The sequence below is a fragment of the Rhineura floridana genome, chromosome 4 (assembly GCF_030035675.1).
Source record: "Rhineura floridana isolate rRhiFlo1 chromosome 4, rRhiFlo1.hap2, whole genome shotgun sequence".
NCBI lineage: Eukaryota > Metazoa > Chordata > Lepidosauria > Squamata > Rhineuridae > Rhineura > Rhineura floridana.
Genome location: NC_084483.1, coordinates 101,460,071 through 101,484,275, shown reverse-complemented (window position 1 = coordinate 101,484,275; position 24,205 = coordinate 101,460,071). Strand labels below are relative to the sequence as shown.

General features: G+C 39.1%; 1 protein-coding gene across 3 annotated transcripts in view; it reads left to right on the top strand.

Annotated features, from left to right (window-relative positions):
- Positions 1–24,205, top strand: part of ARHGAP18 (Rho GTPase activating protein 18) — an 80,581-nt gene that overhangs the window by 41,861 nt on the left and 14,515 nt on the right. For all 3 annotated transcript variants that reach the window (XM_061623818.1, XM_061623820.1, XM_061623819.1), the window contains 7 exons: positions 3,786–3,858; positions 8,536–8,696; positions 9,873–10,038; positions 15,293–15,384; positions 15,601–15,678; positions 19,696–19,855; positions 23,314–23,396. In XM_061623818.1, coding sequence (XP_061479802.1) covers positions 3,786–3,858; positions 8,536–8,696; positions 9,873–10,038; positions 15,293–15,384; positions 15,601–15,678; positions 19,696–19,855; positions 23,314–23,396 — 813 coding nt within the window. The remainder of the gene's footprint in view (positions 1–3,785; positions 3,859–8,535; positions 8,697–9,872; positions 10,039–15,292; positions 15,385–15,600; positions 15,679–19,695; positions 19,856–23,313; positions 23,397–24,205) is intronic.

Genomic DNA, 24,205 nt, shown 5'->3' with positions numbered 1-24,205 from the left:
TTAACCAGGTATTGGTAGATGCAAACATTTTGGACTTTCTTTTGTATTTGTTGAGCATAAGTGGCTTAAGTGTGGACTTAGTAAATGCTGTTCAATGTGTGCTGCCCAATAGTGGTTATTGAAATAGCACACAAACCAAGTCTGATTCCTGCACACTGACCATTTTTCAGACATAATCTCAGTTTCTTAATCAGAATATTAGGACTGGAGTATTTCTTCCATGGAGACTCCCATATACAGTTTCATCACATCCACTATAGTGTAGACCAGGAGTGGGGAACCTCAGGCTCGGGGGCTACATGTGGTCCTCCAGGCCTCTTTATCTGGCCCTCAGGACTCTCCCCTCTCACTTGCCCTTCTTTATCCTCTCCTTGAGTGCTTTTGGCTGGCTAGAATGTTTCCTTGAACTGTAGTAACGCCTCTTGTTTGCCTGGTTGGAGATATATGTGGGTGTAGAAACCTCTGATTTTTGAATGGGTGGGATGTAGACTACTGTACAAAGCGAAGAATCCACCCTGTTGTTTTTTTGCCTCTGGCATCCGCTCTCCCCAAGAGGTTGTCCTTGAAGGAATGTGGCCCTTAGGCTGAAAAAGGTTGCCCACTCTGATGAAGACTTAAATACAGACTTCACTGCATTGGTGAGATAACTGAGATCAGTATTACAGATATTAATTTTCTCAGCTGCCTGAACATAGTCAACTCACCCATTAAAGAAGAACTGAAGCACAGAACTTGCTCAGGTTCTCCGTGCAATTTCTTTGTTCCCAAACTGCATTATAGATCAAATTCTTAATATTTTAAAATGAATGCTGCTTATTAAGACAGAGCACGTAACAACACTGCTATGTTTATATTAAATTTGGTGGTAATGGGTTTCCATAGAAAATCTTCTGTTAGTAGCGCTTTGCATTGGCTCCTTAATTTGTTTGCTTACTATGACTTCTGATTTTATTTATTTACTTATTTATAAAAATATTTGTATACTGCTATTTTGTTAAAAACATCAAAGTGGTTTACAACATGTTTAAAACAACCATAGATTTTTTTTAAAAAAATAAAAATACAATAAAAACAAAGCTCAGTTGTTACAAAAAAGCATGTTCTTAATTGCCTGTATAAGCCTGGGCAAACAGAAAGGTTTTCAGCAGGTGCTTAAAAATTAAAACACAAGGTGCCTGCTGAATCTGTTTGCAGAGCATTCCAGAGAACTGGGCTGATGACACTGAAGGCTCGATTTTGTGTCAATGTTAAATGAGCCTTGCCAATTCAGGGGATGACCAAAGCCACTCGTGCAGAAGATTTCAGTGATCGAGCTAGGATATAAGGGTTCAGGTGGGCCCTAAGATACCCTGGACCTAAGTTGTTTAGGGCTTTGTAAATTAATACAAGATCCTCCGTGGCAAGAGTGGTAAGCAGCGGTAACACAGCCGAAGCTCTGCTCATGGCCGGAGTTCGATTCCAACGGATGGAGGAAGTCAAATCTCCGGTAAAAGGGGTCAAGGTTCACTCAGCCTTCCATCCATCCGTGGTCGGTAAAATGAGTACCCGGCATATGCTGGGGGTGTAAAGAAAGGCCGGGGAAGGAACTGGCAATTACACCCCATATCTACGGTCTGCCTAGTAAATGTCACAAGACATCACCCTAAGAGTCAGAAACAACTTGCACTACAAGTGCGGGGACACCTTTACCTTTAAATTAATACAAGGACCTTGAAACTGGCTCGATAGCAGATGGGCATCCAGTGCAGTTGTTTTAAAAGTGGTGTCACCTGTTGTTGGCCACATGTTCCCATCAGCAATGTGGCTGCCAAATTTTGCATCAGCTGAAGCTTCCAAACCAGGGCCAATGGCAGCCCCACATATAGTGCATTGCAGTAATCCAGCCTCGAGGTCACCAACACATGGACTACAGAGGTCAGGCTATCTCTGTCCAGGAAAGGCCATAGCTGACAACAGACAAAGCTGGTAAAAGGCACTCCTACAAGAACTGAGAAGTTAAAATCTACCTTAATGCAAAAAACAGTGCTCCAGAGCAAAATACAGAGTACAGACATAAAATGCATTATTATAAAATAATATCAAAAATTTAATATATATAAAGAATCAATATAAAATCCTTATAAGTGTTCTCATATAGTATTAATGCCCTTCTACGTTGGCAAAATTCTCAATATATTTTTTACAACTGATAGAAGGAAATGAAGAATTGAGTTAATGAACAGCCCACGTACCAGTTCATATCTTAGAATATAAAATACAAAATGTATACTCATCATGAAAGCCACTGAAGAAGACTAACTGTCGAAACGCGTCTGGTTATGGTATACATTGTGCATTCTATGGGCATTGATTTATGTACATTGGCCACTGTTTACAAGTTGCCCTTGATTTCCACACTGATATTGCCTTGATTATATTATATATTCTGTATTTTATTGTGTTTGGGCACTGATCTGTTTACATATTCTTTGGCCATTTTTTTAATACTGTATGAGAACACTTATAAGGATTTTATATTGATTGTTTATATATATTAAATTTTTGATATTATTTTATAATAATGCATTTTATGTCTGTACCTTAATTTTGCTCTGGAGCAAAAGGCACTCCTAGCCACAGAGTATACTTGGGCCTCTAGTGACAAAAATGAATCCAGACATACCCGATGGAGAGGGACCTGATCCTTCAGAAGGAGTGCAACCCGATCCAGAACAGAACCTGCCTATCTCCTGGACATGGGAACCACCTACCCAAAGAGCTTCCCTCTTTCCAGGATTTAAGCACAGTTTATTGGCCCTCATCCAGTCCACTATAGCGTTCAGACACTGATCGAGAGCATTCACAACCTCTCCTGATTCAGATGTTATGGAGAAGTAGAGCTGTGTGTCATCAGCATATTGCTGACACCTTGTTCCAGAATTCTTAATGACCACTCCCAACCGCTTCATATAGATGTTGAATTGTACTAGGGAGAGAATAGTACCCTGCGGAACCCCGTAATGCAAGTGCCAGAGGGCTGAGGAACACTCACCCAGTGTTACTGTCTGGACATGACCCAAAGATAAAAGCGAAACCTCTGTAATACAATGCTTCCAATACCCATCCCACTGAGTTGGTCCAGGAGGATACCATGGTCCATGGTATCAAATGCCACTGAGAGATCGAGCAGAAGTAACGGTCGCACTCCTCCTGTCTCTCTCATGATAAAGGTCATCCATCAGGGCAACCAAGGCTGATTCTGTTCCAAAACCAGGTCTGAATCCAGGTTGTGATGGATCTAGATAATCAGTCTCATCCAGGAATACCTGCAATTGCCCTACAACCACCTTCTCCTCCACTTTTGCCAAGAAAGGAGTGTTGGCACCTGGTCTATAGTTTTACACTCCATTGGGTCCAGTGTAGACTTTTAAAGAAGCGAATGCACCACTGCTTCTTTAAGGTCAGTGGGCATCACACCATCATGCAAAGATGCGTTTACTACACCTGTGACCTATTCCGTCACTCCACTCTGGCTAGCATTAATAAGCCAGGATGAACAAGGATCTAATGAACAGGTGGTTGGGTGCATCACTGCAAGCATTTATGATTGTGAGGCACCTTAATTCTGATGAACCGTGTTACAAAGACAGCGGGCATAAAGTTGACAGTGAACAGGTTTGATTTAGTTGCAGGAACTCCTTAAGACATAGGAGATATTTAATGTTAATCTTAAATTCAAGTGGGATCAAAGTAACTTGCCTATGATTTGCTGTAAGTTTCAGAATATTTTATTTTCTGCATTTTAGGAAACTGGCAGTGAACACCAGTCTGCAAGAACAAAAGAAAACAAAGATGAGCCCCTGGAAGAGGCAAAAGAGGGTAAACCTTAATTAATTTTCTGTATTGTGTTACTACTTTGAACTGTCTTAACAAGTTATATTACTGAACAAGCTCACTTAAACCCTTTTCCAAAATAAATCCTAATATAGCCCACATTCTGGAGCAATATTTAGGCAAAATCTCTACTAAGTAAAAAAAACCAACACCATTGGATACATGGATGTAGTCTTTCAACTATGTCAAAGACAAATTGGTACATACTGTGGCTGTTAGCTTTTTTTCATTACTACTTCACATATACTTATTGAAAAAATCTATTTACTGATTGTGTAGCAGTAATTTTTTCTGTGTTCTGAAGAGAGTCCCCATGAATATTTGAATCCAACCAAGAGGAATTGATGTTCAGCATTAAAAATAAGGCTACAACAATATCACAGGCTTAAAATTCACATTCTTGCTGTGCAACATGACTGGTGCTGTTCTGAATTGTCAGCATAGTCACATCAACCCTTGGCCAGAGGATAGGATAACAAACAGCCAGTCGTCTGTTGTAAGCAATTCCACTGTCACAATAGCTTTGCAGGTTGTTGCACACCTATTGGACCAGATATTCTCCGCGTCCTTGATATACCTGGTATTTGCCAAAGCTGAGGGTGCTGGAAATGGGCTTGTTTATCAACATGGTCAGGTCCTTTGAAAACAAAAGAATTGGAATGATGATGGCGGGGGGGGATGACAAATATATAAATGTGCCATTTGTTTCAAGATTCAAATTGTGAGGATACATCATTCCATTATTTTAAAAGGCTTAACCATGTGTGTATGACTTACATGAATAATGCTGTGACAATGCTTGGTCATTTGTTGTGATCCAAATGAATGGGTATGCAATAAAAATGAGAAGTTTCCATGCTTTTTGGCTCACATAATAGGAACAGGTCCTCATTGCCACTTGGCTGTTGGCACCAACTCTGAAGCAGCCACCCTTAATGTGGACAAACTGCACTCTCCTTGGAACATATAGCTGTGTTCTATGACTCCTATTGCTTTTAGCATGCCTGAAACTTTCCTGAGACAGTTCTAAAGGATTGTATACTGTAAAACATTTACATCTGGACTTAAGCATTTTTAAAATTCTTAACCAGTTTAGGTAATATTTAGATATCAGCCAAATGGTTTTTTAAAAATAAAACAAAAAGAAACTTTAGAGTTAAGCATGATCTGGTTAAACTCCTTGACTTTGAATTTTAACATATATATATTTGTGTATATATATATGTGTGTGTGTATATATATATATATGTGTATGTGTGTGTGTGTGTGTGTATATATATATATATATATATATAGGTGTAGATTTGAAAACTCATATACATATTTAATCCTGAAAAAATTGGGAAGTCAGTTGGTCTTTGATATGTACACATATAGAACCCAATCCAAAGAGTGTTTGTTGTGCTTGTCCCAAATGAAAATAGCAGGGCATAAGAATGACTAACTTTTTTTCCTGGATTGGAACCAGTATAAAATCTAAACTTAATGGGATGGATCCCATGTAGTACTACAATGATTTGTTTGTGGTTTTCAATTCAGATATAACAACGGATTTATAACTTGCCTTGATCTAGGCAGCAAGTGAGTAAATCAGAGTTTATATATCTAGGAAGGACGAACAAGCCTGAAGCTCACTCCCATGTAACCCCAAAGCATGTTATGGCAACATGAGTGAACCATCCAGCTTTTAACCAATTCTTCTTTTCAAAAGCCATAAAGGAACAGATAACACAAGCTAATAGGACAATTGCACCTGGCTATTTGTCTAGCTCTATGAAATCCAGTCATGGAGTTAAGATGGGTACAGATATCTGGCTGCTGGAAATTCATAATAAATAATTCAAAAGCAGAAGGACTCCTTTTGGGAGGAAGGGTGGGATATTGAATAAATAATGAAGTACACTGAACTGAGTTGTACTTTGTTAACGGAACCAGCGTTCCTCAACCCATCATTGTGTTTGTGGAAAATCCCAAGATACCAAATTAATGGTTTTGGCAACCTTTTGAAGCATACAAAGGCAGCTAGGTGAACTTCATATGTATAGTCCAAGTTTGAGAGACAAAGAAAACTTAAAAGTGGAATGAGCAATCACAGCAAGAAGAAAAATGACTAATTCAAAAAACAGTGATTGGTGTGTTGTAGCCATGAATGGCGGTATATATTTGACTGAAGAACAAAAACAAAGAAAGAAACTGAAGGAAGGTGTTCTTCCAAACTAGCAGAAAACCAACAGCAGCACTTCATCATCAATGATAAAAAATTATACCCATGGAATTTTGTATATAAAAATCAGATGTGGTACTAATTAATGAATATATTGCAAAACTCTGATCTCAAGTTAAATAGGCAAGTGTGAATTCAGAAATAAAAAAGCACAAAAATATCATCAGCTAAATAATATGTACCCAGAGGTAATATTAATGAGCCTTTTCTCTGCTCATTTCAGTCACCAAGCAGCCATTCACTAGCAAGAACAGTTTCAAAGATGGGACTGCTGCCAAATTGCTGGGTCAGCACAAGGCAGAAAGGGAGACAGAAAAGCACAAGGCTTATGCCAGTAAACTGTGCTGCAGAATCTTGGCCTGGAAAATTACCAAGCATGTATTTAAGAATTTCATAACATCTGGTTCTTTTTTCCAGTGCCTCTTTATGAGTCTTTTAGAAATGAGAAGTTCCGAAAGGCAATTTCCATATGCTGACTCTCTCATAGCCCTGAATGAAAAGGGCAAAGCTAAGTCAGCCTGTGTATATTCTGACACGTTACAGCTGTTGGCAACTTTACTGAAAAGTGAGGTTCTGCTTCCAGGATCAGAACAGGATAGAAATCTGTTCCATTTGTAGAATTGCCCAAGTTTATCTAGGTATGAACTGTAGCACCTGTTTCTGGGATGTGCCAGAGACTGTTCAGGAATAATGAACTAATAATTAATGCTTTTGGCCTGTTGTTCTTTCACAGGGAGTAAGAATTGCCTGGCGTTTCAAAGGCATCAAATATTCTTGAAGAGAAATCCAAAACTAAAAGCATTTCAGTAAAAATTGGAAGTATGTTTAGGGTAGTGAACATGGGGTAAAAAGTGATTTTCTCATCTCTGACAATGTGCTACTAGATGGTATTTAGAGAAAAAAATTAAGCTGCTCTTAGTTTTTCAGTCATGAGATAGGTTTGGTGATTATGATAATTTACTGTATTTGAAATGAAGTAATGTTGTGCATTTGTGCACAACATTAGTTTTGATATTATCTTCGTTAAGCTAGAGATTGTAACATCATAGTGGTTTATCATCAAGGAGGTTCACATTTAAGGGAGTGTAGAGTTGTGTTTTTTTAAACACAACTGTAAGATTGCTAATGGAAGATGGACAGGCTATAGAAATTTATGATCTTTATAATGTGCCTGTCCCTTGATTGCAAAGCAGTAACATGGCAATGAACCTATTTAGAATATTCTCAGTGAATTTATGGTAGGTCTTTGAATATAAGAAATGCACAGCCCCTTAGGGCCATGTCATAGATTATGTTTAGTATGTATGTACATGTGGAGACTAGCACGTACTCTGTCAGGTGTACATCTTTCAAAAGTCATTGCATGTGTCTGGGGACTGCCAGTTGTTGTACAATATTTAAAACATGCATGTCTGTTGTCATGTATGAGGCTGCACAAATAGCAGAATGAGGTGGTAGAATGAACTCTTACCAGTCTTCGCCAGCCTGGTGCCCTCCAGATGTTTTAGACTACAACCCCTATCAGCTCCAGCCAGCACAACTGATGGGAGTTGCAGTCCAAAATATCTGGAGATCTCCAGGTGGTGAAGGCTGTCTTACCACTTCAAAGTAGAGTACATTTTTGAATGTTACTCGGTGTAAAAAAAAAACCCAAACAAATGTCCTGCAAATAGAAAACTAAAACAATAGGAAGAAAGAAGATCTGGTTTGGAACCTGCCATCCAGGAGTATTCAAAAATGGTATCTCCCACTTGCAGCCTGCTGCATATATAAACTGGGAGGGCAGGGAGGAAATAAAAGACAGGCAGTATGATAGACAACATCTCAATCTATCAAATGTTTTTATACAGGGGAAAGTTATGTGAAATGGCAGTTCTATGTAAACTGGAAGAAAGTAAATAATAATTATAATAATTATAAATAATTATATGTAATATATAATTATATATAATAATTATATAAATTATTACAATATAATAATTATTATAATATAAATAATTATTACTGACTTTACTCATTGGGTTGGATCCAGTGCAAGTCTTCTGTTAGCGGAAGGGGGCTGTGATCCAGCTGAAGTTTATAAAAAGCTGGTGAGGGTTACAGAGATTATTTTTTGTTGATTTCCCTTTCTCCCTGAAGCCTTTCATAACCCATCAGAATACTGGAAGAAGGTATCTCAACCCTTGGGAGCAGATTTTCAAAAGGTGTAATGCATAGTAGATGTTAGAAGAAATCAGCAAAAACACCCCCCTTTCTTAAGTGGGAGCACTCTGTGAGCAGATCTCTGGAGCCAATCCATTATTAATTAATCACCCCCCACCCACCCCCAAAAAGCCCCCAGTGATGGAGATGGTAAATCTTTCTTTTCATGCATTACATTGAACTTAAAGCTGGATTTCAGTTGAATAGTTGTTTCCCCCCTTCTTTTTCACATCTAGCACATTGTCAGCATATTGGTGATAACAGTCCAAGAGAGGATGTGCCAGTGACTGAAACAGACATCAACTTGGAAATATCATTTTCGGAACAGGCAGCTTGTCTCAAAGACAACCCACCAGGCAAAGTGTCAAAGGGCAAAGATGATGACACGCTCCTTCCTGTAGGTGCTTTTTTTTTCTTGCTCTGTGATTTTTTTCATTTATCTTCCAAAATGATACTGGAAAACTTCAAGTTTGAAGAGACAGTGAATGCTACGGTATTGTTCTTTGTCCATACAAATAGCAGAGGAGGTAGCAAGATGGTACATCCCAGGAAGCCATTTCTATATTAGATTGTTGGTAGCAGGGTATTCATGGAAAACTGAGGAGTGTTAATCTAGCCTTCTTTTAAAGCTTGTTATCTCTGTTCATTCATTGGCCAGGGAAAGTTCAAATATGCAGCCTCCAATGTTATCATCTGCAGTTTGAAGAATTGCTGTCCATGAATTATTTTACTACTTCTGCTATTTCTTGTAGACCAGGCCTTGGATCCTGGGGACAAAAAGCACTTTCACCTGATATCAGGAGCTCATTGCTTTTGTCCAGTTTTTTTGGGTCTGTGGTTGACTTGCTTAACAAAAGATGCACCAAACCCTTATCTTGGATTCAGTTTTCAAACAGGCAAGGTGAATCCACTTTCAAAGCGTGTACAGCTTCCCCACGCTCAATTTTGTTGCGTTACTTACAGAGGCCCTAGCTCAGTATGTATTATAGTCTCCTGCTTGGTAGCTGTATACACCCTATATACTATGTGCGCCAGTGTGGTGTAGTGGTAACATTGTCAGACTCTGACCTGAGAGACCAGGGTTCAAACCCCTGCTCAGCCATGAAGCTCACTGGATGACCTTCGACCAGTCACTGTCTCTCAGCCTAACCTGCCTCACAGGGTTGTTGTGAGGATAAAATAGGAAGGGGGAGAGCCATGTTTGTAAGCCACCTTGAGTTTCTTTGAGGAAAGATAGGATATAAATGTAATAATAAAATAAATAAAATAATTACAAGTCCTCAATGAAGCTGTAATTTTAATAGTATGCTAGGGCTAGAAGGGGAAGGGTAGAGAAATGTTTAGCCAGAAATGCATAAAGTAAATTTCTTAGATCAAAAAATATCCACTCTCCCCAATAATATGCACTTTTGAAACAAATAAGTTACCTTATAATTACCTTATCTTTGCCTACTGTCATGTCTGTTGCACCGTTAGCCATGTTAGCTTAATGGCATGAAATGTACAGCAATTTCCTTTTTGTAACTTGTTGGAAATTAGGATTTACTGCTGCTGTTTTAAACTCTTTGATTAGAATTTCAGACTGCCAAGAGACAAAACGGGTACAACAAAGATTGGGGACCTTGCACTTCAGGATATGAAGAAAGTCCATCCTTTGGCACTGATTGAGCTGACTGCTCTTTTTGATATACTTGGAACAGAATTGAAGCCACAAAAAGCAGTAAAAATTAAAATAAAAGGTCAGTTGCTTTTATTTGCAGTGCTAATTTGTGGATGTGCATTTTTATATAAGTAATCTTTAAGGCCACTTTTTCTGTTAAAAGATCATAGGGGTAGTAGAGTAACTTTGTTTTCCCATGAATACTGTAAAAGATGGGGCAAGAATGAAGTAAGACAGTTGGGACTTAATTTGCTTTGAAGTGGAGGCAGGACATAAATGCTTTGCATTGTGTTTTCTGGTATTGTACATTAAGAAATGCGTCCCAAGTGGCCACCAGATATCAATCAAACCTGCATTCATTTCATTGGAAAAGGGTCCTGTAGTCATGGGGTGTGAAGTCAGGTTGGTAGGATGGATACAGTCTTGGCCAAGTGAAATAGTATTGCATTCCTTTCTGTTCCACCAGGCATATGTAGGCAATTAAGATGATGTCTTTTTGCAACAGCTGACCTCCGTTTTACTATATTTCTAATGGTTTTTGGTATATAGAGTTTTTTAACATTGTAAACCACTTTGATGTTTTTAAATGAAATAGTGGCGTGCAAATATATTTATATATAAATAAACTCCATCAGTGTTAGTGGCAAAATGTTAAGCATGAGCTTAAATCTCTCTCATTACAGTCAGTGCAACTTAAAAGCAACTTAATTTAGGCCAAATCATGCCAAATAGTAGATAAGGCTGCAATACACAGAGGGTAGGGAACTGAAACTGGATTATAGAGGTATCAGAACAGTGATATTCCAGTGAGAGGGCGACAATATTTCTCCAAATGTTTCCATTGTGCAATTAGTTGTTTCCCCTCTATCTCTGGCTATATATTGGTACTTTCTTCTTTAAGCCTATTTGGGTGATTCAATAAACTTATCTTTAAAGTTTCCATATTGCTCCCCCTGTTGCATTCATCCTTGATTCATTGCTTGAATGTTTCACACATTTCCTTTGAGGCTTAACACTAAACGTTCTCTCAGCCATGATTTATTTTTGTTTGTGGAAAGCCATCCATAGTGATTGTGGTCCATAAGGAGGGACAAAATAACTTAAAATGACTGCACTTGGAGGCTCCCAACAAGATTTTCATTTATGCTATATAACAATGTAATTGCAGTGTTCCCATTCTATGTGAATGCTTTGTGAAGACTGCAGCTTTGTGACATTTTTCTATGGTTTTTATTTTGGCATGAGTTTTTGTTCCAGTTCTGAGACAGTGTGTGTATGTATGCGCGATGGCATCTCCTCTCTGATCAAAGGCAGTCTGTAATATTCTCAAAGCTCATAATTTAATCCAAAGAGTAAATTTATGGTTGTTACTTCCTTTTTGGCATCTGCTTGCATTTTAGGGTGTGTGCGCATGCAGGAGTGCATATGTTACCAGGCTGAACTTGTACCATGACAAATATGGTCATCTTTATTATTTATTTATTAGATTTATATCCCACCCTTCCTCCCAGAAGGAGCCCAGGGCAGCCACTTTTTTAAACAGAATCTTACTATCTTTTTATTCAGAATATTAATATTGACCCTTTCTGTAAAGTGATTGCTTTTCATTCCACTTTCTTCAGACCTAATATGAGACCCTTCATGTTTTAATAGTGTGAAGTACTCTCACAAATACAAGAAGACACCCCTGTGATCCCACCCCTGATGTGTCACAACTTCTCTGGCCTTGTGTTGACATGCATGCAGTGATGTCCATATAGGGCTAGCCTAGCCACATAACCAGCCCTGCTATATGTGTATAGCTCTAACATTTGGCCCTCCAGATATTGCTGTACTGCAAATCCCATCATCTCTATTAGCTATGCTGACTGGGGCTGATGGAACCTGGAGTTCACAACAGGGGAGATACCCAGGTTAGCAACCCCTGATGTCAGGGAAGAGGCCAGTGGTAGAGGCTGGCTAAACAGATGGGAACATTTTGTGGTGGCCTGTTTTTTTTAAATTAAAAGTTAAAGAGCATAGTATCAAGTCTTCCTATTTCTTTTTAAAAAGGTAAAGCAATATTTGGTTTTTTCCCTACTTGAACATATGTAAGTGTATGTACATAATGCATGCATATATGCATGAAGTCCTTGGTAAATGTAACAAACGCCTTGTAAAACAGAAGGCTTACTCTAGGAAAAGGGCAAGCAAAGAGGAACTTGATAAAGATGTATAAGGCTACATATGGTGGGGAGAAAGTGGATAGAGAGATCTTACTTCTCCCTCTCTTATAATACTAGAACTTGGTGCCATCTATTGAAACTGAATGTTGGAAGTTTCAGGACAGAAAAAAAGAAGTAGTTCATTACACACTGCATAGTAATCTATGGAATTTGCTCCTAGACAATGTGGTGATGGCCACCAAACTGCATGGCTTTTAAAAAGGATGAAATGCATTTATGGAGGATAAGGCTATCAGTGATTACTCTCCATAATGGCTGTGTTTTCACTGTACTGTTGGAGGCCGCACGTCTCTGAATACCAGTTGCTAGAAACTGCAGGAGGGAAGAGTGCTCTTGCATTCAGGTCCTGCTTGCAGACTTCCCATGGGCATCTGGCTGGCCACTGTGAGAACAGGATGCTGAATTGACTGTGCCTTTGGAGTGATCCAGTGGGACTTTTCTTATGTCTTTATGTTCTTTGATGCACCTCCCATCCCCAAATAGTACTGTACTCACAAAAGAACACAGGTTTTTATTGGAGCAAGTTGACTGCTAAGATTGAATAATTTGAGACTATTGACTTGCAAATGTAGGCTGTGACTGTATACATCTGAAAAGTTTCCATCAACATTTGTATTGGTTTATATAGTTTATGTTTTATAAATGGCTTTTATATTAAAGAGAGTTGATTTTTAGATTGAATTTTTGTATATTTCCAGTTCAATCTCTTGTGAGTACAGTCCTGGTTAAATGTGCTGGACTGGAAAGATTTTATTATTATTTTATTTAAAAAAGGATTCCACCTCTACCTCTCATCAATCTGAAGTTCAAGGCAGCTTGGAATAGAAATAATAAAATGCAATACAGAAGTAAATTTAAAATAGCAGCGTCAAACAGATTTAAAAGTAATCTACAATATGGAGGAAATGTTACCATTTTGTTAACTGTCTGTATTTCTGACCTTCTCTTTAATGTTTTACAAGGACTTGAAACATGTTACCAGTTAATCAAATATCTTCTTGGGCAAAACCTTGCAGTCAGGGTTCAGCAGAGACAACAGCACAGTAGCTAAATAATTGAAAGCAACTGTGAGTGATGAGAGAGATACAGCTGGGTACAGTTGAGTTCTCTGAATACAATCTTAATTTCACAGCCCAAAAAATAACTTCTTCCAGCCACATCAGAGTGCAGGAACATTCCCTCCACCGCTACCTTCCATTTTTAGACGCCTAAAAAGGTGTGTCCAGTTAAATGTACTAAAGCTATGCCAAAACACCTCTTGAATAGATAATATTGCTTTAGGATAGCTGTTTTTCTTTCATCCCTGGGAAATAGAGAACATGCAGATCATGCAGTTTTAAGGGCTACTCAGCCCATTCCAATTTGGTCAAACTTATTGTTCTATGTCACTTGTCCCAAGGTTATGAAAAGGGCTGTTGCCTGTGGTAGACCTCCTCCTTTCAGGCAGATGTAATCTCTAGGTTCAATCCCTAGCATTTCCATTTAGGGCTGGGAGAGGGGTGGGGAGATGTCTGAAACTCTGGATAGCTGCCACCAGTTGGAGTGAACAATACTGAGTTAGATGAACCATTGGCCTGACCCTGTGCAAGGCAGCTTCCTATGTTCCTAGAGTTATCAAAGTGACACTGAAATTTCATAGAAGTGTGGTAACCTACTTCAGCAAAAACTGCTATTTGTTATTGTATTACTTTGAATAATAATGGGCTGTAACCAATTGTTGCACAAATGGAAGGCAACTCTGCACAAGGTTTCTCCCTAGATAATTTCCCTCCTCCCATTACATCCCCATACAATGCTGATCTTCTAGAGAGGTTGTTTGGTGGTGGTACAGGGGCTGCAGAATGAAAGGAGGGAAGATAAAGATTAATTGTGTGAGGTGCCTTCCACTTGCACAACCATTGGGTACAACCCAATTCCTAGAAATTATATAGGTTATTTCATATGCTCAAAGGCTTCCATGTATTATCTCAATGATCACTGCCCTGAAAGAAAAGCCAATATTTTTGTCCCCACATTGTAGATGAGTTGCTGAGGCAGAGACAAAAATAGTTTGCTTAATTCCAGTTAGTCAGTTTTATGGCTGATATTTGAATTAGGGATTTTTCCCACTCACAAACCACTCTGTTACTCACAAGCCAACCAACAGGATGCCCTCTTCTATTTCAGTGAACTATTCCAAAGGTTACACATTTGCAAGTATGCTCCTTTTCTTTCCTTGTGGTTTACTGTTTTTTTATTTAAGCCATGTTCTGCTTTATACGTTTGATAAATCTTAAAAACAGATATAATAGCCAATTAAAGCCAAGACGGATTTCAGAAATGTAAAAAAGCATCCTTCAGTCCTATTACTTAAGAGGATGAAGTATACCTTATTAACTTATTACTAATTAATATTAAAGATATTTAATCTAGCAGTAGATGGAGGTATGCAGCAAGACATAATTTCACTTTGAAGGTAATATGGGCAATACACATTTATGGCATTTTGGGTGTCTTGAATCATTAACATTTTAACTTCCATAGAATTCTGAAGTGAGTCAGCTTTGTAGGGTTGGTCTGCAACATATAAAAATATGGATTCTAATATGCTGCTTCTGTCCACCTCCCACCCACTCCTGGTAATGCAAATGGTTGAGAGAAGGGCAGATTAGAGGGAAATGAACAGTTATTCATTGTATTTTATTTCATTTTAATGTACGTCACCTAGAGTGGCTAATTGCCAGATAGGCGACACACAAATTAAATATTATTATTATTATTATTATTATTATGGGTAGCGGAAAAGAGAAATAGTTTTGTTTTCAGCTAGCATGTATTTTTCATTTCTTCTGAGGTGACTGAGGCTGCAGTCCTCTGCATGATTACATGAAGTAAATCCCACTGAACACAGTGGGACTTGCTTCTGGATAAATATGCGTATGATTAAATCCCAGTGTGTTCAGTGGGATTTACTCCATGTTAAGTGTGCATAGGGTTGCACTGTAAATTGTCTGTGTCTGAATGTATTAATTGGAAACTGCATAGATCTGAATGTAATGGAGAAGATCCTCTGAAAATGTTTTTCATATCATCATGAGAATATTGTCTGTCTTTCCTTGGTTTATACAGAATCTGGTCTTTTTGGTGTTCCACTCTCAGTTTTGTTAGAACAAGATCAGAAAAGGGTGCCAGGCATCAGGATACCACTAATTTTTCAAAAGGTGAGTAGGCTGACCTGTCCTTTTCTTCTGTACCAGCTAGGCTTCAACATAGCACAAACATACACTTTACTGCTAAAGACATCCACTGTTATGTCAGTGCATAGAAAATCTTGTAATAGTTTAGCTGCAGCACCTTACTACTTTTCGGTAGTACCAATTTTCACTCTTCGACTAGCATTTTAGTGAGTCTGAGATGCTTTCCATTTCAATTTACAGCTTATTGCCCAGATAGAAGAAGGAAAGCTGGATACAGAAGGGCTCCTTCGGATACCAGGTGTTGCAGCAAGGATAAAGGTAAAGTAACCGTTCAGTTCTAGAAAGATGGTGTTGTGTTTATCATGAACGCTTTTGAAAAATAATAGTTTGTTAACTTGTGTTCAATGGCAAGATTAACACTGAGATTCTTACAACATTTCTAAGATAATTATTTTAAAAATTACTTCCTGACTGCCAGTTTGCCAAAGCTGAATGGCAGAGTAGGAGTGTGTGACAGAACTGGAGCTTAAGTATACATTCTCCTTTCTGAAACTTATTTTATTACATTGTCAGAGCTGATTTGTTCACAAATGTACACTCCTTGTGTAAGTCAGCAATGGCATTTCTTCTTATTAAATGAAGGAGAGGTGAAGGACAATTACTCTATTCGTCCTACTTGTTGACTTTTCACTGCTGTGATATTATCCTCTGGATTGTGGTTTGCCACCAGGATAAACAAACCTTTGCTCTTGGTTTCTCTGAGAACATTTGCGTATCTACTACTTCATAGAATCGTAGAATAGTAGAGCTGAAAGGGGCCTATAAGGCCATGGAATCCAACTCGCTGCCTTGTGCAGGAATCCAAATCAAAGCATTCCGGACAGGTGGCTGTCCAGCTGCCTCTTGAATGCCTCCGGTGCTGGAGAGCACATCACCTCCCTAGGTCATGGGTTCCATTGTCGTACCACTCTAACAGTTATGAAGTTTTTCCTAAGTTTTCAGCTGAAATCTGGTTTCCCGTATCTTGAGCCCATTATTCCATGTCCTGCACTCTGGGATGATCGAGAAGAGATCCTGGCCCTCCCCTGTGTTACAACCTTTCAAGTACTTGAAGAGGACTGTCATATCTCCCCTCAGTTTTCTCTTCTCAAGGCTAAACATACTCAGTTCTTTCAGTGTGTTCTCATTGGGTTTTGTTTCCAGTCCTTGATCATCCTTTTTGCCCTCCTATAAACCCATTCCAGTTTGCCTGCATCCTTTTTAAAGTGCAGTGTCAAGAACTAAATGTGCCATACTCAAGATGAGGCCTAACAAGTGCTAAATAAAGGAGAACAAGTACTTCACATGGTTTGGAAACTAGACTTCTCTTAATGTAGTCTAAAACAGCATTTGCCTTTTTTGCAGCCACATTGCACTGTTGGCTCATATTCAGCTTGTGATCAACAACAGTCCCAATATCCTTCTTGCATGTAGTATTGCTGAGTCAATTATCCCCAATCTTACAACTCTGCATTTGGTTTCTTTTTCCTAGGTGTAGAACCTTGCCCTTATCCCTATTAAATTTCATTCTATTGTTTTCAGCCCAATGTTCCAGCCTATCGAGATCAATTTGAATTTTGTTTCTGTCCTCCAAGGTATTTGCTGTTCCTCCCAATTTTGTATCATCTGCAAATTTGATAAGCATTCCCTGCACCTTCTCATCCAAGTCATTAATAAAAATGTTGAAGAGCACTGGGCCCAGGATCAAGCCCTGTGGTACCCTGCTCATTACCTCCCCCCACTTTGAGAAGGAACCATTGACAAGCACTCTTTGAGTAAGATTCTGTAGCCAACTGTGGATCCACCTGATGATTGTTCCATCCAGCCCACATTTAGCTAGTTTGCTAATCAGACTATCATGGGGCACTTTGTCAAAAGCTTTGCTGAAGTGAAGGTGTGTTATGTCCACAACATCCCCACAGTCTACCAGAGAAATTACCTGACCAAAAAATGAGATAAGATTAGTCTGGCAGGATTTGTTCTTGACTTCTAGTAATCATGCAATTGTTCTCAAGGTGCTTAAAGACTGACTGCTTTATAATCTGCTCAGGATTATCCCAGGAACTGACATGAGATATTCTGATCTCAAGTTCCCAGGTTTCTTTTTTTTGTCCTTTTTGAAAATAGGCACAGCATTAGCCCTTCTCTGGTACTTCACCCATCCTCCATGATTTTGCAAAAATAATAGACAGTGGTTTCGAGAGTTCTTCAGTCAATTCCTTCAATACTCTAGGATGCAGTTCACTGGGCCCTGGAGATTTGAACTTATTCAAAGTAATTAGGTATTCCTTGCCCATTTGTCTGTCAATCTCGAACTGCAATCCTGCCCCTTCAACTTTTAGTTCATGTTTGCCAAGAGGGTCATAAACCCTCTTTTAGGAGAAGACAAAGCCAAAGTAAGAATTGATCACTTCCACATTTTATTTTATTTCCTTGAACTCTGTATAGGAGTTTTGGTCTTGGATTGCAAAGACAAATAGGAATATAGGAAGCTGCCTTACACTGAATCAGACCACTGGACCATCTAGGTTAATACTGTCTACGCTGACAGGCAGCAGCTCTCCAGGATTTCAAACAGCTTTTCTCTCAGTCCTACCTGGAGATGCCAGTGATTGAGCATGGGGCCTTCTGCATACAAAGCTATGGCCCTTCCCCAACAGGATTGTTGATCAATTAATGGTTTTTTTCTTTGTAATTGGTGTCATCTATGGCTGAGCTGAAACTGTTGAGTGGGGCACTGGATTTTCTGTAACGTCCTTTCAGCAATCACCCCACCCCCAGATTGCTGTGAAAGCATTGCCTTCAGTCTGAAAAAGTTTGCCTATGATGTCAATTACCCAATTTGCATGTTGCATTAAACCAGGAGGTGGGGAACCATAGGCCCAGAGCCCAAGCGCAACCCTCCAGGGTTCTCTGTCTGGCCCTTGGGATTCTCCCAGGCCACACCAACCTCCAGTTCTTTTGCCTGGCTGGAAGAAGTCCTTGCACTTTAATAATGTCTCTTGCTTGCCTGGATGGAGAGATGTATATGTAAAACCATCTGACTTCTGTGTGGCTGGGATACAGCCTACTATACAAATGATAAGGGTCATACCCTTTGCCCCACCTGCCATTGGCCTCTAGAAGATTGTACACTATGTGGTCTCTGATTGGCTGGAATCACTTGAAGATAAAGAAAAAAGCCCTAATTGGGGAAGGGAGGAAGTGGCAGTAGATCCAAGAATGGTAGTGAACATCTTAAAAAAGGTGAAAATTCACATTAAAAATATTATAGATGAAATATAGTGCAGTGCAAAAGTATATAGAAGAATATATAAAATTTATAAGTAAATCTTATACAAGAGTGAACAGCAGGTACAGATAAACATTGTAATGAAATTTTGTATTCCCGTGGATGATAAATAAAACCAATATCTTGAACATCCACATTTTTATTTATTTATTTATTTATTAGAATTATATCCCACCCTTTCTTCCAGTAGGAGCCCAGGGCAGCAAGGAGTTTAAGGTTTTTTTTAAGGAAACGGTACTGCTCCACATTTACAACAGAACTTTGAAATGATATTTGGCAAAACTCTGTATGTGTAAGAGCAACTCGGAGCAGAATTTGACTGTGTGAAGGTTGTTTGAAGTCCCTATTGTCTACATATGCAGACAGATTTTAAGCCTCTTTTTAGATGACCAAATAAACATGCATATAGGCTCTCTGTGGAGAGTCATGTGCTGAGACTGGAGTAGCTGTATACATGCTTTGTATATCGAGTAGCAGATACATTGAGCTCTTGTTAGCTCAGGAAGATGGGCATCAGGATGTGACTACCTTGTGTTAATAATCTGAAGATGCATGGAATGAATTTGTGAATGTCATCTGCAACATTTGATCTTATTTCTAGAGACTTTGTATTTTTTTATTCATCAACGGAGAGCACTTTGATATATGACACTAAAAGTGCTTTTGCATGATGTCTTATGCTTTTGAATACTGTTAGTGAGTCGTAAAATGAAGTAGCTATTCCGGCTGCATACACGGCATTATATACACAGGAAATAAAAAAAGCCATTTTTAGCACTGTATGTGAAAATGCCCTGATAAATATAATGGCAAGGACTACAAATAATTAACACACACAAAAATCCTATCTAGGTTTGTTAAAATGTGTGTATAGTTTTATCATCAATGTTTTGGATAAATATGATTTCAGCTATTCTTTTTTAAAAGCATGCAATATATGTATGGTGTGCATAAAGCCACTGTGGTATTATTGGCTGTTTATCTCTCACCCACTGGTCTTTCAGCATCTTTGCCATGAGCTTGAAGCAAAGTTTTATGAAGGAACTTTCAACTGGGAAAATGTAAAACAACATGATGCAGCAAGTCTTCTAAAACTCTTCATCCGAGAATTGCCTCAGCCACTCCTCACGGTGGAGTACCTCAAGGCTTTCCAGGATGTACAAAGTAAGCTCAATGCCTTCTGGTTTAGAGTTAGGGAGGTTATTGGGTACAGCAGTGGTGGTGAACCTTTTTTGGGCCCAGGGCCAATGCTTTGGGGGCTTTATGTCAGATTGGGCATGGCTGAACTGTAAAAGTGCATGCAGCGAGACCTATAGCTCTCAAGTCTGCCTTCCAAAAGGCTTTCCAAACAGCTATTTAAAATAATGTTAAACTATGCATTCATTATAAAATAGGGGATCTATTATAAAATAGGGTGCCACAAGAAACCTTCAGGCATCACAGTGGGGGATCTATGGGAGAAATCAGTATTTTTTAAAAAAACTTAAAAAAAAATAAACTATGGAGAGTCTTGGAAGGCCACAGAAATCTTTGGGGGGTGTGTGTGTGGATATGGCCCGTAGGCTGCAGGTTAACTACCCTTGTTGTAGAGTTTCATGCTAAGCATACAGAATTGATGGCCTATACCTCTCTGGATGTTGCTGGACTACAACTGCCATCATTCCTGACCATTGGCCATTAAGGCTATGGCTGATGGGACCTGGAGTCTAGCAGCCCCTGGAGGGCCACAGGTTCCCCATCTTTGCCCTAGCAGGTGAGTGTCTCAGTACCAAAGCACATTTTCTTGAGGCTGCTCCTGCTACCACCACCGCCACCGCCACTGGGTATCTTTTGCTAGCCTCTCCTCTTCGTGCTGGATTCAGAACCCCACTTTGCTACCTCTTCCGAGCATACGGCTGGGTTGGGTGGACCTGTCCTAGAATTGCATCTCTACTATTTCCTTGAAGCTGGGGTTGCATTCCAGCGATGCTGCTGCTGCCTTATGACATTTCGTGGGCCTGCGTATGGTCTCCTGGATGTTTTTAGTCCTAGCTGCATAATTGCCATTGGCGTTGCACAACCTGTTTGGGAATGGCCAGTTTTCAAGAGTGGCCCCTTTTTGACTTGGTGGCTTCTGCTCTTGGCTCCCCAAATATGCACCCATTGTGGTTATGTGCCCTCGAAATGTGCTGCTGTTGTGCCAAAGCTCCTGTGTAGCTCTGTTGCAGATCCTCTCATTTCCCAGAATAGTAATTCTTCCTCAGATGTTGAATTTGGGAAGTGGAGTCTAAGAGAACCTAGACCTGTTAGTGACCTGTGAATCTCCGCATTTATCCAGATATACAATAATGAGTTGAAACTCATCATGGCAACATTTGCTTATCCCTTGGCAAACGTTTGTACTATTTGCCATTCTCTGGGTTGATGCTCTGATTCTTTCCTGCCAGTGGGAAACTTTTTCACCCTAGTCCTGGTTCAACTAGTATAATCCAAAATACTTCCCCATGAAATCCCTCATTGACTGAGAACTCCAAAGGGAAAAGGCAGCATCAGGTCATTCTTAAGGCTGTAAATGCCTCTTCTAGACTTCTGGGTATCTGCATTTGATAAATACTTGAGGAAGACAAATTGTGTTGCTCTCTGGTCAATGCTGCTGTTTATATAAAAAAGTGTTAATAAATGTCATAAATTATTGCCTAGTATGTAAAGGGGGGGCGAAGGATTGGCAAGTGTGCCCCTAGCCAACTTCCAAGGCAAGATGTCCCTCCTTCCATCACCGACACATTGTGACTACAATGAGGCTATTGTCTTTCCTTAACAATATTATATGACAAAAAAAGTCTTGCAGCTCCTTAAAGACTAACAAATTTATTATGTATAGAATAATGGTCTCAAGTTGCAGGAAGTCAGATTTTGACTGAACATCCGGAAAAACTTCCTAACTGTTAGAGCCATACGACAATGGAACCAATTACCTTGAGATGTAGTGGGCTCTCCGACACTGGAAGCATTCAAAAGGCGGCTGGACAGCCACCTGTTGGGAATGCTTTGATTTGGATTACTGCATTGAGCAAGGGGTTGGACTTGATGGCCTTATAGGCCTCTTCCAACTCTGTGATTCTATGTGTTTCAACAGTTCTGGAAAATTATTTTCCCTTGTAGTCTTTGATGTGAAACAAGCATTGCGCCATTGATCTTTTCTTCATTGGCATACAAGTCGATGAATTTTTCTGCAAACAATTCATTAACTTGCTTGCATCTGAAAACAAATACTAAGACTGGCTTTCTGCACGCAAATGCCCCATACTGTTCAGCAAACTGTAGGTGAATTCATGAAATACTATATATTACTTTCATAGTGAAAAAAACTCATAGATAAGATGGCTTTTAAACTACAGTCTATTGAAAAAAGTCCCATGATTGAAATATAAAATGTGCTATTGTGTAAACTGTAGGAGGACATTTAGATTTAGAAGTATTAAAAGTCAACAACAAAGCAAAATATTTAAAAAAAACAAATTATTTCAGAAGGTAATTGAGATAGATTTCATTGATTTTACTGTTGTCGGGAAGCCTGTTGTATTATACTTCTATCTTATTTTGTAATTCAGCATTTATTGTGTATGTTCCACTAGTCATCCCAGGACAGAAACTGACTTGGGAAAGTGCAAAATCCACTCTGGGGGGAAGGGGAAAAGAATAAGAAATCTTAAACTATGGCCATAAATTCCTTCTCATTCATCAGCGTAGCATATTTGCATGAACAGTATAACATGATGATTTGGAGTTAAAGGGTCTATAAATTGTCTATAAATGTGAAGATTTCATATATCTGATTTGGAGCTTAATTCTCTGCATATTTTTTAGCTAAGTGGGAATTACTTGGATTTAGCTTTTTTATGCATTTTGGTTGTTTTTATATCTGTTTTTAATGTTTGGAAGTTGCTTTGAGTTCATTTTTGAAAAATAAAAGACTAATAAATACAATAATAATAATGAGGTGCTCTGTGTGTGTGGCAGTGAAAATTTAGATATGTATTATCTGCCATAGCAGCTAGGTTATCCATAAAAAAAAATATTAAGGAGAATGTCTGCTTAGAGATTTTCAAGCTTGCTGAACACTCCTGATAACGCTATTGCTATTGTCTCTAAGTGATACCTTAGAAATCGTGCAGAGATTTGGGACTCTCATTCCAGGTTTAGCATTACTCATATGCACTAATATCAGATATTTGGTCAACAAAGACCATTGCGCTTCAGTGACTTTGTTAGGATGTAACGCTAGCCATTGAGTGTCATAAACTCCTTTCATTTTCATGTGCATAGATGGTAGTTTTGTCTGGGAAGGATTCATGTTCTGTTTATTAAATACTGTTGTACTAAGAAACATTGCATTATGAAGCAAAGTAGCAAAAGAAGGCCAAAGTCATTACCTGGGAAATAATCGATCCTATTGCAGTTGAGTCATGAAGCAGCATCTGAAAACACGGTGGAATATATGTGAATCCTTGATCATGCTTTTGACTTGCATAGCATTTTAATGATATCTGTTACAGATTATCAAGAAAAATTCATGTACTTGAATTTCTTTGAGAAAAATGCAAAATGATTCAAAAGCTGCTTTTTGCATGTTTCTTTGGCAGAACTTCCAATAAAGAAGCATCAGCTGCAAGCACTGAATCTTTTGGTCCTTCTTCTCCCAGAGGGAAACAGAGATACTCTGAAGGTTGGACTGTTTAAACCATTAAAAAAAAACGTCATTGCAGATGGTAACTAATCTCTTGAATTCAGGAAGAGAAGTGTGCATGTGCCTATGAATTTTGATGGATGAATACATTCTGAACATGTGAGCAGTGTGTTGCTTTTCTTCCGCAATTTCTGTTCCACACACAATCACATCTGCTTCTGTGCCCCCATCCTCCAGGACCTCACAAGGATAGGCCTGGAATTTTGGTTGTGGAAAAGGAGCTGCGAGTGGGAAAGATTTAAGCACAGCGTCCAATTCTTGGCAAGGAGGATATAGACAAATTATAACAGGCTCAGAGAATGTCAGTGAAAATGGTTGGGGTGTGAGGGGGAAATAATATGTCTTGTGAGGAAAGGTTAAGAGAATGAGATATGCTTAACTTGAAGAAGAGAAGACTGACATGGTAGTGCTCCTCAAATTCCTGGAGACCTCTCACGTAGAAGATGATAAAGGTTTGTTCCCTGCTGCGCTGGATCTAATGGGCTTGAGTTGCAGGAGGGTAGATTTTGGTTGGACAGTAGGAGAAACTTCTTTATCATAAGAGCAGTTTAACAATAAAATCAATTAACTAGAGGAATGGTGGCATATCTGTCACTGGAGGTTTTCAGGTAGAGTCTGGGTAGCCATCTATGGATGCTCTAGCTCTGGATTTCCTGCACTGAGCAAGGACTAGACTAGATGGCATACAAGACCCCTGCCAGCTCTACAGTTCCTTCCCATTTCTGCCACTTTTCTTCTGTAAATCTATCATGCAACTACCATCACAAGTTTGCCTTTAAGCAGTGAGC